The following is a 15,944-nucleotide window of genomic DNA, read 5'->3' as shown; positions in this document are numbered from 1 at the left end:
TACCAATTCACTTCATCCCACACACACAGTGGCTGTGCGCACGAATGATTTCGCTGAATGAAAACCTGATCTGCCGAGTGTGTCGTTTCTCCACGACGAGTGATCAGAACACGTAGAACCGCATCCCGCAGAGTTTCAAGCACAAGATCGAAAAAAAGCATGTCTTCTTTAAACAGACACCTCGGGTTATTAAATCATCGGCTGCTCAAGAATTTCCTGCTGTGGGCTTTTTCTTAGCAGGTGACAAACAGTTTTAGGTCCATTTGGTCCTCGAAATAAACTGGAGACAAGGAATGAGTTCAGGAAATAATGAATTTTATGTTGTAAACAAACGTAAGTCACTTGAATTCCAAACCAGTCCAATAAGGTTTTAGCCACACCATTAACAGCTGCTACAGGTTTCTTCCCCATTTTCTGCTACAACAAACAAACATTTTAGAAAACATGCTTGGGTTTTTGTATTTGAATTAGCATTTCAAACTTTTATTTTGGTAAAATCATACAATAAATGCACAGATGAGTCGTCCCATGCAGTGCATAGCTTCTATACTACTACATAAAGCAAATACTAAGTCTAAAGTGCTCCGAGTCGCTCTGAGGGAAAGTTAGCAAGTGAAAGGCTTCCGCTTGTTTTTCTGCACACGCCAGGTGTCCGGTACCACCGTCACTCGCTAGCTGCTCCTCAGAGGCCGGAACCCAGAGGCACTGTATATGCAAATGCAACACTAGAGAAGAACCACATGTTTAAGATTGCCTTGTGCCAGACATTCACTGAAACAAAACCTCTAACAGAACAAAATTCCATTTTAAAAAAAGAAGAAATGCACACATTTGGAGAAACTGGACACTTTTTAATCACTGATACATCTAAGAAATTATTAGGTCATTTGAACACTATTCCAAACCTTGGCATGGTTTATTTTTTCCTCCTATTTCCAAATTTGAGAGCCAATCAGTAATTATTAGTGAAATATGGCCTGGAGGCCTTCAACAGCTGTGGATACTGACTCAGTCCAATATAGTCTGAAACATTAAAAAGCTCACACTACCCCAAGTATAGAAATTCCACGCATACAGGTGACATTCAACATTCAAGTGCCAGTGTTTTTGTACTGTCTTTTGGTCAAGTTTCTTGAAACTTTCAAAGAATCGCTTTGAGGCTTACAAAAATAAATATTTCTCAAAAATGCTTAATAAATTACACAAAACTAGCAGCAAAAGTAGAATCTAGAAATCTGTGTGCAAAGAGCTAAATTCCCCACTGCTGATCCCCCTGGTCCCAAATAAATCCTGGTAAATATTGAGATCCCCTCCCCTTTTGTAAACAAGCTGCGTTTCTATCTCCCCATTCACAACATTTGGAAGCTTGAGGACACACACTCAAGACATTTATATATAAAACTCTAGATGTGCAATAAAAGAACTTTGTAAAACTTGATGGGCACAACATACATGGGCCTAGACCTAACTTAAGTAGCACCATTCAACTTTAAGTTCTCAATACTGTCAGTGCATCTGCTTGAATTCATCAATTTAAAAAAATGTCAAGGCACAACACACTTGAGAAGAAAAATCTATTGCACTTGATTTAAATGCGTTTTTTTTTTTCTTTTCTTTTTTTTTTTTCCCTCCTCCTCTCTGAGGTTTCCTTCCTCCGCAAAGGAAGCAGAACGCCGGCTCGGAGCCAGCGGTTAGTTTTCATCAGAGCAGATGAACTCTTGGAGACGACAGCATTAAAATGTACCACAAAGGAGGGCAAACCTGTTGTTTGGCCACCACACAGTGATCATGACCACCGCGGTGCAGCGGAGCCCGAGAACATGCCAGGCCCTACTCAGAAAAACCCTGTGCATATCTGCCAATGCCTCAGAATGAACTCGGCCACTTCCTAACACCTCTGCTTAGGAAAATGAGCCGTGCCTTCCAACGCAGCTTGAAAAGAGAAAAAGTTTGTAATAAAGTTAAGCCTGCGACAGAATTTGTCCTCTGTCCTTGACCAAAAAACAAAACACTAGCATGCATATAAGACCAAAGAGGCCATGACGAGAGGCAGGGTCGCTTTGGTAAAATGGTCCGTTTTAAACTATTTGAATTTCGCCTTTAAGTTGGCAGGCAGAATTTTTGTTCTGTTTTTTTTTTTTTTTATGATGAAACATTATCAAAAGGTCCCCCAACCCCACCCACGTAAATTTCAGATCTTTTTCCCATTTAAAATGTTTCAAGAAAAAAAAAAAAAACCAACAAAAAAATGCTGCCCGCTTACAGTGGCTAGCATGTGGTACTTACTAGCTGCCTTAACACTGTCAAGTCAATTAAAAGCAGTGGAGTCACAAGTTCCAGCACTGTGTATCGTTAACCAGAGTGTAGTTAACACTGAGTGTTTACCATTTTGTCATGACTTTTCCTATCACAACTGGAATGGCCTTTCTGAAGACTACCATATACCTAAAGAGGTGCCTACCCAGGATAGAGTGAGCAAAAATCAGAACTCTTTATCCTTTACAGCAAAGTTGCCACATATGAATACACTTATGCAGCACTTCTGCGCTGCTTCCATGAGCTGTTAGTTCTCTGGCCTGTAATGTAGGCGACATGATATCCCTAAGTCAATTTGAAGTTCAAATGCAATTGTGACTTAGTCAAGCCACAGTTTCCTTTTTTGCCAAGGTTTGATTAAGTACAAGCTTTATATGCCGTAGAAACAAACTAATTTAGCTCTTGGCCAAGTTCATTCAGTGAAATGATAAAACAATGTCCTGTTTAAATTTAAAGGCACAGTACATTAACATATAAATGATCCTCAGTTTTTGCTTCAAAACAAAGAAAAAGTGCAGTTGAAAACTAAGCCCGATGTTCTGGATAACTGGGTGTCCGTTGTTACCTGACTACATCGTGACGCTCTGTTCTGCCACAGCCATTCTGAACGCAGGCAGAGAATCACAGCGTGTAATGAACTGCGAGTTCTTAAAGCTACACAGGGTGCAGAGTCTGGCTTAAGTTAACATGTGGTTTCCATTCAGCTAGTCTGGCATGGTGAGCCACTGCACAGACATTTAGTTGCCCCACCAGTCCACTTGGGTGTAGCTTCCACCGTAGTTTCCGTAACTACCCCCATAGCCATCGCTGACAAAATTTCCAAAGCCACCTGAAACAAGAGAGACAAAAGAACAAAGAACTACTTTAGGCAAGGGAGCAAAATATTCATGCTTTCCAAGTGTGAATGATGTCATTATCATTATCTCCATCTCAATGAGCATTAGGTTTAAAATTTATTAAACCTAGAACGGCAAATTTAGATTTTTTTTCTTCCCCCCATTAGTGCTGTGATATTTGCAAATTGCCAAATTAAGAGATCTTTTGGCTTAAAGAGAGACTTTTGGCTTAAAGAACCAGTTGTTATAAGAAATAGGAATCCATAGTTACCTAAGAATTAGAGGTTTAGACTCAGACTTACCCTTATTACCACCAAAACCTCGGTTGCCTCCATGGCCCCCTGCACTCCGAACACCACGGCTGCCAAAGCTGTTGCCACCTACAGCCATCTGACGGTAATCTCTGGCTCCAAAACCACCAGAGAACCTGCACACGCATGGAAGCATTGGATACACGGTTACACTTAGCACCAAAGCGTACAACAAATGAAGATCTAAACAAATGAGAAGACTGCACCTCTTGGAGCGGCCTCGGGTGCTGTTCTTGTGCTGGTGCTCGAAGGCCAAACTCTCCAGCCACGAAGGAACCTCCTGTTTTGCTTCCACCAAGATGTCCAGCAGGTCCTTGGTTATATTACTGTTCTTGTCATTGTAGAAAGAAGTGGCCAAACCTGAATTAATACACAAGTACATTAATACATTGTGCCGTCACAACCCCACGTTACAAACACCATTATTGACTCCAGCTGCTGACTGTCCTCATGTCATAACTGGTGAGTGGAGTGGGGGTGCAGAAAGACACATGCCGTTGTTTTTTGTGTTTTATTATAAAAATAATGCTCTACATGCTTTTTTTTAAATAAATTTTTACAGACCAGGACTGTTTTTGGGCCCTCAACAAACCCAATGGCAAAAAGTCTTTAGCTGTTCTTATAAAACTCTTCATTTTGTATTTTGTCAACATGGGGGTAAGCATAAAAATGCTTTATCACAATGTCTAATGAAGCATTTTTATGCTAAAAAAAAATGACAACCTAGCTTTTACTCAATAACCATTAAAATATATTTTATATATTTCTATGCAGTATTTATTACATTCTCCAGCAAACTCTACATTTGATGCATTTAGCAAACTCTAATGTTCTTTGACGAACTCACCGAGGTTTCCCACGCGCCCTGTGCGCCCAATGCGATGGACGTACTCCTCAATGTCACTGGGCAGGTCAAAGTTGATGACGTGCTTCACGTTCGAGATATCCAGACCACGGGCAGCCACCTGGGACATTGGGAATGCTTTCAAAATTACTGCTACAAGACACAAGGCACACAGGCTTTAACAGAACGCTCAGGATATACTCACGGCTGTGGCCACCATAATGGGGCAGCGGCCCGAGCGGAACTGGTGAAGCGCCTCCTCCCGATCCCTCTGAGAGCGGTCGCCATGGATGCTGGTACAAGCATAGCCCTCGCGATACAGGAAGTCCTCCAGGGCATCTGCGCCTTTCTTGGTCTCCACGAACACCAAAGTGAGGGAATCTTTTCCTGCATCCAAAAACACAGTCTGAGGTCTACATTCCACCATCGAGCTTGGCACTTAAAACATTAAAAAACAATTAAAAAAAGAAAAGTATAATGACAACAAACATGGCAAACAAGATCGTTTTGCATCATGACAACCATTAAGTGAAATCCCTTCATTTAACTTAAGAGTAGAGAAACAAATCCCTTTCCTTAAAAGAAAGAAATGTGGAATTAAACTGGGTTCAATGTTTGTCACAGCTTTCTTTAATGGCTATCAAAGCAAATCTCAAGAGCATGTGAGGTGAGTGAGTCAGGAGTGAACAAGGCCTTCCTCTAAAAAAAAGACTCTATTCACTCCCCAGCTTCTCGCCAGCAGCCCTCTGAAGAACTGCAGCAGCCTTCACTTGGAGAACACCGCGATGGCGACAATGACCAATGATGCTGCTCTACATGCTTTTTTTTTTTGTCTCCATGCTAAGTTGCTGTGGCAAGATACAGATGAGAGCTCATTCAAGCAACCACTTACATTCATCTGCATAATGTTGTTCTGGTAACCATGGAAACACCAAATCAAGGCCATTTTTTATTACCTCTCGTCCATTTTAAGGACATTCTGGAACTAAATGGACGTGTCCTTCGAGTTAAATCGACAGGCTTACATCGAAATGTAAAATGACTTGAGCTGCACAACTGGAAAATCTGCAAGCACGGTTAGCCATGATTTCCAGAGGCACCGTCCAAATGGATGGAAAATGGGTCACATCGCAGGCAAATTACACATACCAAAACTAAAACGATACCTTTGGCAGGGACGGCGCTTAATTGGCAGAATGAATGAGTATTAAGACAAGCATCCTACCTTATAAAAAAAATTTCAAAAAAGCTCAATATATTAAAGCAATGAAGGACAGAAAAATAAAATGTTTATAAAAAAAATAAATAAAAAAGCCAATGGAATGCGAGGGTTTTATCGTATTGGACTACAAAGCCCATACTTACCTGGTCTCTCAGGCGTTTCAGTTGCATTTTCCTGAACCTCACTTGGAATGACTTTAAATAGAACCAAACCTCCCAGTAAACTTTATGCATCTTTTACTTAAACATCTTTCAGTAAATAAATCTAAATTTTCTTTAAGACCCACAAGCAGATATTATAAACTACAGTAAACTACAAAACATCAAATTCTGCAACAAACATTGAACCATTTAATACCTCAATTACTACCTGCTTGTTTCTTGTCTTTAAAGGCAGAATTTTTACAGCTATGACTGTTATATCTTTCCTCGATGCACATTACAGAATAGCACATGGGGACAGATGGCTCTACCTGTGGCATTGAGCAGATCCAGCAGAAATGAGCGCTTGTCACTCTCTTCAACCCAGACCACCTTCTGGGTAATGTTCTCAGAGGTGGAGCCTACACGGCCCACAGCCAAGAATATGTACTCCTCCAGGAAGTCACGAGCCAAGATCTGCAAACACCACATACACCAATCAGACATAACATAACGACATTATATCATTATAACAGGTGAAGTAAATAACACTGATTATCTCTTCATCATGCCATCTGTTAGTGGGTGGGTGATGTAGGCAGCAAGTGAACATTTTTCCTCAAAGTCGATGTGTTAAAAACAGGAAAAATGGGGAAGTGTAAAGATTTGTGGGAGTTTGATGAGGGCCAAATAGTGATGTTTAGACGACTGGGTCAGAGCATCTCCAAATCTGCCGCTCTTGTGGGGGGGTTCCTGGTCTGCAGTGGTCAGTATCTATCAAAAGTGGTCCAAGGAAGGAACATTAGTAAACAGGCGACAGGGTCATGGGCTGCCGAGGCTCATTAATGCATGTGGGGAGTGAAAGCTGGCCCGTGTGGGTCCGAGCCAACAGATGAGCTCCTTGTTAATGCTGGTTCAGATAAAAAGGAGTCCGAATACACTGTGCATCGCAGTTTGTTGGGGCTGCGTAGCCACAGACCAGTGAAAAATAGGCAGGTAGTCATAAAGTTATGCCGATCGGTATTTTGTCTTAATTGCTGCTAATTAAACAATTATGTACACAAGCAAAAAATGGCGTACCTGAATCTCCTTGGGAAAGGTGGCACTGAACATCATGGTTTGGCGTGCACCTTTAGGTGGCATGGTGTCCTGTTCCACAATGCGTCTGATCTGTGGCTCAAAACCCATGTCCAGCATTCGGTCCGCTTCATCGAGGACCAGATAACTGGCAAAGAGGAAATCGGAGAAAATGAGTCGCAGTTTCATTAAAAGGCATAAAAATCACTGCTGTGAGCTCAGGCTCCAGCACTCACTTGCAGTAATCCAGGCCGATCTTGCCACGTTCCATCATGTCTACCAGACGCCCTGGTGTGGCCACCAGCAAGTGACAGCCCCTCTCCAGATCACGGATCTGCTGGCCAATGTCAGCCCCTCCATACACTACACAAGGGCGCACTCTGGAGCGGTATGCAAACTACAACACAGACAGTACGCAATGTTCCTGAAAAGAAATGATTGTTCATGTCTGCCAAAGGTGAGGAAACTGTTGGACATACCTTTCTGGCTTCATCATAAATCTGCAAAGCAAGTTCTCGAGTTGGAGCCAAGACTAAGGAGATGGGGTACTGCTTACGGCGGCCATATTTTCCATTCTCCTAATAAAACAGTGCAGTTAGAATCTGCGCTGCATCAATCATTTGCAAGCCATAAAGGCGGTTTTCCAGATAGAACACGCATTATTTATTGGTGGTTAAAAAGATCAGAAGAGCATCAAGTACCTGGCCACTGGTTTTGGAAGCTTGCAAGGCTTCTCCTGGTCCATCAGTATAGATCTGACTCAACACTGGGAGCAAAAACGCTGCAGTCTTCCCAGAGCCTGAGCAAATGCAACACATGAGTAACAAGCATGCTGCCAAACAGTCAGTCAAAGACAAGGTTGAGTTTAGTCTACTACTGCATGTGGAAAATTACCTACCTGTCTGAGCACAGGCCATTAGGTCCCTCTTGGCCTTGATGATGGGAATGGCATGCTTCTGCACAGGGGTGGGACGGGTGTAGCGGCTCAGAGTTATGTTACCCATTACGATTTCCCCCATGTCAACATCATGGAACTGAAAAGAAACAGTTAAAAAAAAATAATAATAAAATAAAAATAAAAAATATTCCATATTCGGCTTTAGTGCTTGAGTCTTACAAGTTTACTTTGAAATCATCATCATCATCATCATTGTGAGACTTACATTGTCAATAGGGCCAGGGCAATTGCTGCCGGTGGCCTCCACAGGAATGTCATCATACTTCTCAAAGTTAATCCCTGTGTTACTTGCAGAGAACAGCTCACTGATGGCACGCAATGAGGACAGAGAGAAACAGAGTGAAGAAAGGCTTAGTTAAAGCAGCAGATGGGCTCTTTAGGGAAGCGTAATTGGCAATCGGTTCTGGTACGTACTGTTCCAGGCGCTCATTGGGTGGAGTGGGCTTTGACCAGTCCTCTTCATCCCTGGACTCTTCTACCCACCGACTGTTTCCCATTCCACCTCCAGTGCTAAAGCCCCCACGCTCGTATCTGAACAATAATAGTTTTTAAATACATGACATCCAATCATTTTTAGTCTGCTAAACGAAAATATGAAACATCTTGAGTAACGTGTCCTTTACCTTCCTCTTGAGCCTGTCCCCCTGTCATTAAAGAAAGCAGACTTTCCTCTGTCGGGACGGCCACCGAAGCTGGAGTAAGCGTCTCTGTTCAAAGCGGTGTTCCAGCCTCCATCTTTGTTTTCAAAGCCACTGTAAGCTACAAAAATAACTTATAAAAACATAAAAACCAGACATTTGGGTACAGAGAATTCTGATTAAAAAATATTTTAGATAAAGAATAAAAATTAAAAGTTTTCTACTAAAGGAATGCTTACCCGCGTTATGCATGGGTTGGCTGAAGGTACCACCCCGATTTCCACGAAAGCTGCCGCGGCCACTTCTGTCACTGCGAGAGGGACCACGAGTGAAGTTTCCAGCCCCATTTATGCGATTGTCATGGAATCCATTCACAAAGCAGTTGTTGGGAGCACCATCCCAACCGGGAGAGTCTTCCACAGAGAACAAATAGAAAAAAGTGAGCAAATGATTAGCAAAAAAAGCAGGTCTTATTGTAGACATTTGAGGAAGGGGAGCCAAAAGCCAAGCCCACAAAAAAACAAAACACAATAGGGCTTAGGAATGTGATGTCACGCTGCAAAGACTTGTGGGAAACCTGCATATTAATTCATTATAGTTTCGAGTTAGCAATCAAAACTACAGTTTGAGGTCATCATGATGCCTTTTGTTTATTTATGTCAATGTTATTTATTTAAATTATTAAAATCTTTCAAGTGACAAACATGACACTGGGGTCTCAACAATAGGAAAATATTTATTTTCGTAGTGTACGTGTGGCAGAATGTGAATGTTCTCCTGGCACTTTCAGGATAGAGTATTAAAAAAGTACTTCACTAAATCAAATGCACAGGTACTGAAAAGATTTTGAAATATTAACCAGAATTTACATCTCTAATAAGGTGAAATTAGAGAAGCCACTCGAAGCCTAAGGTTGCTTGTTCTTCATAATTTACATATTTCACGACTGCACTCGCACCACACACAAATAAGAAAAGGTTGCAAAATTGCAACCTCCTCTTAGTCTGTAGTTCATTTATTGTTTCAACTATTGTTTGTTTTTAATGAACATTTCTTATGTATTGCACTTTTGCAGAGAGAAAAGCAGTTGCCCTATTGTCAGGAGATCACAACTTCAAATCCCAATAATAGTGATGCTTTTCAAGCAACACTAAACTATGCCACAGTCAATGGGCAATTTTGCGATGCCCTTTGGGTGGGCGTTATGTTTTTACTTTCTTCCACCGGAATTCATGCTTACGTGAGCTCATCTATATGGGGAAAAAAAGTAGAGAGCTTTTTCACCAAGCGCGTTAAACCGCCCTGTGATGTTTGACACAATGCAGCGTGGCATGAGGTGAATTCCCAAGCCCTGATCCCACTGGTTCTGGGTGAGCGAGCAGTAATTGTCAAAAAGCAAGTGAAGGCAAACTAGTGCTGCATTAGCATAGTGTGATTCACATTAAAAAAGGTAGAACCAAACACCCAGGTACAAAGAGGAAGACCATGTTTAATATATAAAATTAAATATGTTTTTAGTCTAAATCTGATATGGAACTGGTGCTAATCAAACCACACAATAGCCAAAAAAGAAAAAAAAGCTTTGCCATGAGAGCCTCACTGCATTCTCTTCTATTCTGCTGCTATCTATTTCATGTTCATGGGCTTCATTGCAAAGGCTGGACAACTAAAGGCCCACCTAAGCTTTATCAGCCGACAATCGGTTGACCTAAAAGAGTGCTGTAAGTGCATGTCGTGTCATGCCATATCATACCAGCTGCTCTACAATTACCACATTAATCAGTCAATCTGAGCATACTGTCCGTGTCCCCATTTTATACTAGGAGTATTATGTGGAGCCTCCACCAGCACTCCTTCACAACTCTCCATAAACATGTCAAGTGAATAGCCCAAACCTATTCCCACTAAAGACAGACACAAACCTAAAGATAAACAATAAAACAAGACTCCCACAAATCCCTCAAAAGCTGACAAAAAAAAAAAAAAAACAACAGTGGACACCATTCTGTTTAGAATCCACCAAAATATAACAAGAAACATGCAGCTAAAAGAAGCGAATAAGCATTTTGAATAAAACAATGAGTTTCTCAAATCACCTGGCATCAATGCGAACAAAAAAAAAACTAATCAAGAAAATTAAAAAGTTGTTAGGAAGGTTTCCTAATTAACTCGAACGACCAAATGATGGGAAGTTTACTATCTGGCTCGAAGGACCAATTGTAGGAAGTGTCTATCTGTTGTACGCTGATCAGAAAATTATACTGGGTTTAGGATTTGATCGTGTGTATTGTGATTCTTGCGATCTGCTATTTTGTAGGTTGCACGAAGTCGAATGATGGCTGCTGCTCAGTGTTCTGGCCTTTTAAGCACTTGGGCGAAAGCGATGCACTGTGTTGTCACAGAGGTAACTTATGAATGGTAAACTAGGAATCTCCCTCTAGTGGTGAAGCGTGGAAATACAACGGAAGGGGAATGCTTTCCTACAACTGAAGATGGAGTTTTGATATAAACTCCACAGATTTGTGTAACAAATAAAATAAAAATATCAAATTAAGAATAAATAAGAAAAATAGTACTATATAATTATATTTGAACTGTATGCTGTGTGGTTGTGCGGCAGAGAACTCAGTGGCCATCTGAGTATTTCATCACAATAAAAAGATTAAATAGCAAGAAAGGACTAATAATAATTAGTAGTTACTTTACACTTAAACCTGTTCATCAGCAACTGTTCAATACTTATATAATGAACACAGTTAAGCATGCAGCAAAAGCAGGCATTCCCATCGTAATTAGAGCAATTATTAGTTTGCAAAATCCACTACATTCTCTTTCACAAAGCTCATAATGCTGTAACTGATCCCTGTGTTTATTAAAGCAGTCAGCTTGAAAGCTAAAGGCAAGGCGGGACATTACACGTGTCCCATGCAAATACAGAGATACAGGAGTACCACATCTGTCTGGCCAGGCACCACCGTACGTGTGATAGAAGGAAAGCTCCTGAGATGGGTATCTTGGGTAACCTAAACAGAGGCATAGTGCACTTAATGACAACCCCTTTTCTTCATTTGGACAAAAAGGCAAAAGCATGAACGCTTACTGTAAATGGTATACAAATACAGATTTAAAGTGATCTTTCTCTCAGGGAGAGGGAACCAATGAAATATCGTAATGTGTAAACCATGTGACTAAATAAAATGTGTCTATTCTGTAATGTGTACTGTCAAACATCCTTTACTTCTCCCTGCACAACTGGAAAAGAATAGGGGGGAAAAAATGAGAGACGCAAAACGACTACAGCTGGTAGCTAATTGTATGAAGAAGGAAAAAGTCAGACACTGCTCACAAAGCTTGGCTACTTCTCAAACCAGAACACTCTAGCATGAAAAGGATTCATTACACTGGTGTGTATAAAGTGGTCAGATCCCAGGCTATGCCTTATAAAGTTTAGAGTTTACAGACTGGCCCTATATGTTGGACCTGAACATGTAATTCAAGTTTCATGCATTTAGGAACGCAGAGCACCCGTAGCAAAGCTGACAAAACAAACTTACAGCTCAGTACTGGTGGCACTGAATAACCGCTCTGTCTACTAGAGGAATAAGCATTTCCTGCTGTGAAGAAATAAAAAAATAAAATAAATAAATAAATAAAAAGCAGTAAATGTAGGAAAAGGAATACAAAGAACAATAAATAAACCTGCTTAATTCTTTTTTTTAAACTTCACAAGAATGTGGCTCAAATCATCAGCATCCCAAAACAATCAACACTCCACACACATTTAAACTAAAAATAAATCAACATATAGATTATTTTAAAAAAAATTAATAATGAAATGTAACAAAATCATTCAAATGAGCTGAAGATTGTCAATTTTAAGAAGCCTATATAAAGCAAAAAAATCTTAGTGACAATACATGCAAACAAATAAACCATAAGTGTTGTGACACGTTTAAATTACAGTAATCCCCCGTTTATCGCCGTGGTTACGTTCCAAACTACCCGCGCTAAACCAGAAAACCATGATAAACGGACGGCATTGCAAAAATGCTATTTTTTGTATACAGTACTGTATTAACACTTCATTTTATAATTAATACATTTCATTATTTCAAAATAAAACTCCATTAAAATAAAAACAATTCCCTGTAAGTGTTTTGGTCAATGGTGATATCCGCAAGAGACCCGGAAAATCAGAGAAATAAAGGAGTTACGTGACAAATGCAATTCTGCTATAAACCAGGGTCGCAAGATTGGAACGGTATTAGAGCGGGGGATTACTGTATAGTAAAATGCTGAATTAAAACAATACATTGATCTGCCTATACATCTTTTAAACATGCAACTCGTGCTCCTACACCGTGCCTGCCTCAATTTAAAAAAAAAATAAATAGATCATATTAATAATAAAATCTTACCATTTTTACCAGCATCTTTGTTTCTCAAGTGAGGAGGAATGTAACGCCCTGAGGTTTAAAAGAAATCTCAATGAATGGACATGTAAATGCATGTACAGAATTAACTTTGTCATTACACATACAGTATACTCATATTCTGTCAATAATACTACTCAAACCAAATGCAAATTATCAAATTTGTTTAAAAAATATTTTAAACATACACAATATGGCCAAAACTGTGTGCTCACCTAACAATTATACCATTGTGTGTCTTCCCCAAACTATTGGCACAAAGCACACAGCTGTATAGGATGTCATTGTACACTATAGCACTACCATTTCCCTTCACAGGAACTGAGACGCCCAAATGTTGCCCTTGCGCATACATAAAGACTTGACAAGTGTGTTGTGGAAAAGCTATGTGTCCTGGACAGAGCCCTGATCCTTAAACCTTTGGAAGAAACTGAAAATGAATTGCTCCCCAGGCCTCCTTACACAACATCAACACCTGACCTGGCTCTTGTTGCTAAAATGGGGGGAGGAGGAGAAAAAAGACCCGTCACATACTGCAGATTCTAGTAGAAGAATGGAGGTTATCATAACAGCAATGGGATGGAATGTGTGTGTATAATTGCCAGGTGTCTGCAAACATTTGGCGACATAGTGTACACATAAACAAACAATATTGGGAGACAGCTGAGGTTCCTCAAGATAAAAAAAAAGTAATGGATGAATCTGTACATGTAAATTGCATGTAAAGTGAACTGGGATTGTGAAAGACAAACTTACTGCCAGTGCCTCCACCCTGCCCGTCTGCAGAGTTCAAGTCTAGGGCAGAAAGCTAAACAAATAATAAAAAGGGAAAGGGGACACAAAAAAGGAAAGTTAACCATCAGCCACTAAATACGACAGTGCAGCTACTAATAATCTAATTTTAGTAGCTGCTAATTGTAGCATGAAATGTGTGAGACTGAATTGGTTGGACAGACTGGTTTTATGTTTAAGATCTGCTTAAATTAAACTTGAAATTTCAGCTTCAAAGATGCACGATAATCTAGCAGGATGACGACACTATGAAAGCTTCATTATAGGACAGGGGCGAGAGAGAAAACTTTTTTTTATTACCAGAAAATCTGCGTTAGGAAATAAGATGCATTAAGTACAGTATTAAAAGATGATTTAAAGATTTATAAACAGCCCTTAACTGTACCTTCAGTATAGATTTATTGAACACACAGGGGCAATTAGGCGTATTATTCAAAGTTGTACAGTAATATTTCGACTAGTTATTTAAACTCTAGAGGAGCTTCTCTTTTGCGTTCCACTAACAGATCGCATTAAGCCCAGGTATTTTTAGACCATCTTGTTCTGAGTTATTGAGGTTTGGATTAAAGCCAATCAATTCAAGGAAGCAGAACAGATTAATAGTATTAATAACTCAATAACAAAAACACATTAACTAGGGGAAAGGATGCCTGTGATCCACTGAATTAGACTGAACAGCCAAAGAGTACAGGCTGGTACCACTTTGAGAACCAGTAGTACATCATTAAAACACAATCTGCATCAGGATCCTCCACTGTCATTAATTTAGTGATCAGTGCACTGATATTTAGTGAGGTTGTGTGCATTGTGTGTGTGTGTGTGTGAGAGAGAGAGGCAGGATGACCTGCTCAGTGATGACTGTATCCGGCAGCACACGCATATCTCCGTCGTGTGGCGCATTTTGCACGTAGCTTCCTAGCACCCACTGCTCCTCAAAGCAACGTTTAAAACAATTATACCAACGCATGCATGCATTAATAATAATAATACATCATTTCCTGACTTTTTGCACAGGCAGATATTAAATATGCATTTGCTTATATTTGAGTTTCTTTTTTTTTCCACCAATGTCAGGCGAACAAAATGTCCGACGATGGAAATGACAAGATGTTGAGGAAAAAGAAAAGGGAGAAGCCGATCAGCAGCACACAATCACTGATCATCCTCAACATGAAGCCATAAGCACGAGCTCCTAATGATCTTAGAGCCGAGCATATCTAATGGCATGATTGATCCGAGGTGGTCTCCTGTGTGGGCCTCAGCAGTAAAAAAGGGGTCACAAATGCTGCAGCCGATGTTCGCTTTCACGAGATCTGCATACACGTGTAACGCTTTCGGCGTCTCGAGTTCAAGCAACAACGCGTGATGTTCGCTTGCACGCACACAGTACAAGAGGGAGAAAATGCTACGCCACACGGGAAATCTCCTAGCTGCTGAATGCACGGTGTTTTTCTGGACTTGGGTTTGATGATGATGATGGTGGTGGCGGCTTCGCCTAACTTTGTCGAAATGCGTAATACGCAAGCTAGTTAGCTAGCGAACAAGGGATGGACGCTAATCCTGACATGATCGCAGGAGGATCCGGTTTACCGATTTTCCCAAAACATCCGGTAATCTAAACACCTCAAACCGGTCATCACCAAGATGATTTTTCCCCCCTCACCGAAATACGTCATTGTTTCGATGCAAATAAACGCTTAAGATTTGAGGCCGTTCAGAAAAAAAATCCTAATCCTAACTTACCTGCTGATCTAGACCGTCGACGGCCACATGACTCATAACTAGAGAAATAGTGAGGAGGATTTCTCCTTTCCACAAAATATCTTCTTTGTTAGCTAGCCGGCTAACTGGCTAAAGGAACACAGCCAAACGCTTCTCCACAAACAGCGCGTCACTTTGTCTTCTTCTACTGGGCTCGACGCCAAAGACCAAAAATACAAACGTACAATATATATATTTTTTTTTTCCCCTCCAATTCAAATTCGAAACGATTAAAAAAAAAAAAATAACAATAAACTACAGCGAAGTTTCACAACAGCTAACTAAGCTACCCGTCTAGACTCAGTCTGCCCGTAACAGCACCTTGCAAGAGTCGGTAGGTGAAATAGAGCCGAAACTCAGCGCAGATCTCGCGAGATTTCATTGTCCGCGGCATCGCAGCGCGAAATGGAAAATATCGCGAGAACTCCACCCGGAAGTCTAAATGTGTGAGAGATTTGGGAACATGTGTTTTTAGAGGAAAACAAATCGCAATGTTGGAGATTGTTATGCATTGCATAGCATTTATTTGTTATACACATGTAAAGCGTATTTTTTCCCACTGTGAATAAATAAATAAATCATTATTAATGATTATCAGCTTTTATTTATTTTATTC

At 40.5% G+C, this 15,944-nt stretch overlaps 1 protein-coding gene across 18 annotated transcripts; it reads right to left on the bottom strand.

The window, feature by feature from the left end:
- Positions 1–298: 298 nt before the first annotated feature.
- ddx3xa (DEAD-box helicase 3 X-linked a) lies at positions 299–15,698 on the bottom strand. 18 transcript variants are annotated; one of them, XM_083536422.1, is made up of 21 exons: positions 15,311–15,682; positions 14,412–14,495; positions 13,532–13,583; positions 12,761–12,808; positions 11,897–11,956; positions 11,294–11,365; positions 8,582–8,755; positions 8,328–8,475; positions 8,119–8,235; positions 7,910–8,009; positions 7,645–7,780; positions 7,448–7,545; positions 7,226–7,324; positions 6,983–7,143; positions 6,750–6,894; positions 6,002–6,146; positions 4,513–4,694; positions 4,311–4,428; positions 3,670–3,823; positions 3,455–3,579; positions 299–3,145 (listed from the first exon to the last, which is right to left on the bottom strand). In XM_083536422.1, exons 1-21 carry the CDS (start codon positions 15,344–15,346, stop codon positions 3,054–3,056), a joined length of 2,346 nt encoding a protein of 781 aa, XP_083392548.1. In that variant the 5' UTR covers positions 15,347–15,682; the 3' UTR covers positions 299–3,053. The 18 variants fall into 18 exon arrangements, with proteins under 18 accessions (XP_083392548.1, XP_083392559.1, XP_083392558.1 ...); XM_083536433.1 differs by having other exon boundaries at positions 8,328–8,463; XM_083536432.1 differs by having other exon boundaries at positions 14,412–14,492.
- Between the last annotated feature and the right edge of the window lie 246 nt (positions 15,699–15,944).

Source organism: Silurus aristotelis (genome assembly GCF_946808225.1).
Source record: "Silurus aristotelis genome assembly, chromosome: 3".
In the NCBI taxonomy this organism is placed as follows: Eukaryota; Metazoa; Chordata; class Actinopteri; order Siluriformes; family Siluridae; genus Silurus; species Silurus aristotelis.
Note: the sequence above shows the minus strand (reverse complement) of the source record. Positions and strands in the feature narration are given on the sequence as shown.

Bases quoted from the DNA above. Each gene is read 5' to 3' on its own strand.
- ddx3xa (XM_083536422.1), bottom strand. From the start codon at position 15,346: ATGAGTCATGTGGCCGTCGACGGTCTAGATCAGCAG. The intron at 7,144-7,225 runs GTATGTCCAACA...TCTGTGTTGTAG, and splicing joins TTTATGATGAAGCCAGAAAG to TTTGCATACCGCTCCAGAGT. The intron at 3,580-3,669 runs GTGCAGTCTTCT...ATGCGTGTGCAG, and splicing joins ACCCGAGGCCGCTCCAAGAG to GTTCTCTGGTGGTTTTGGAG.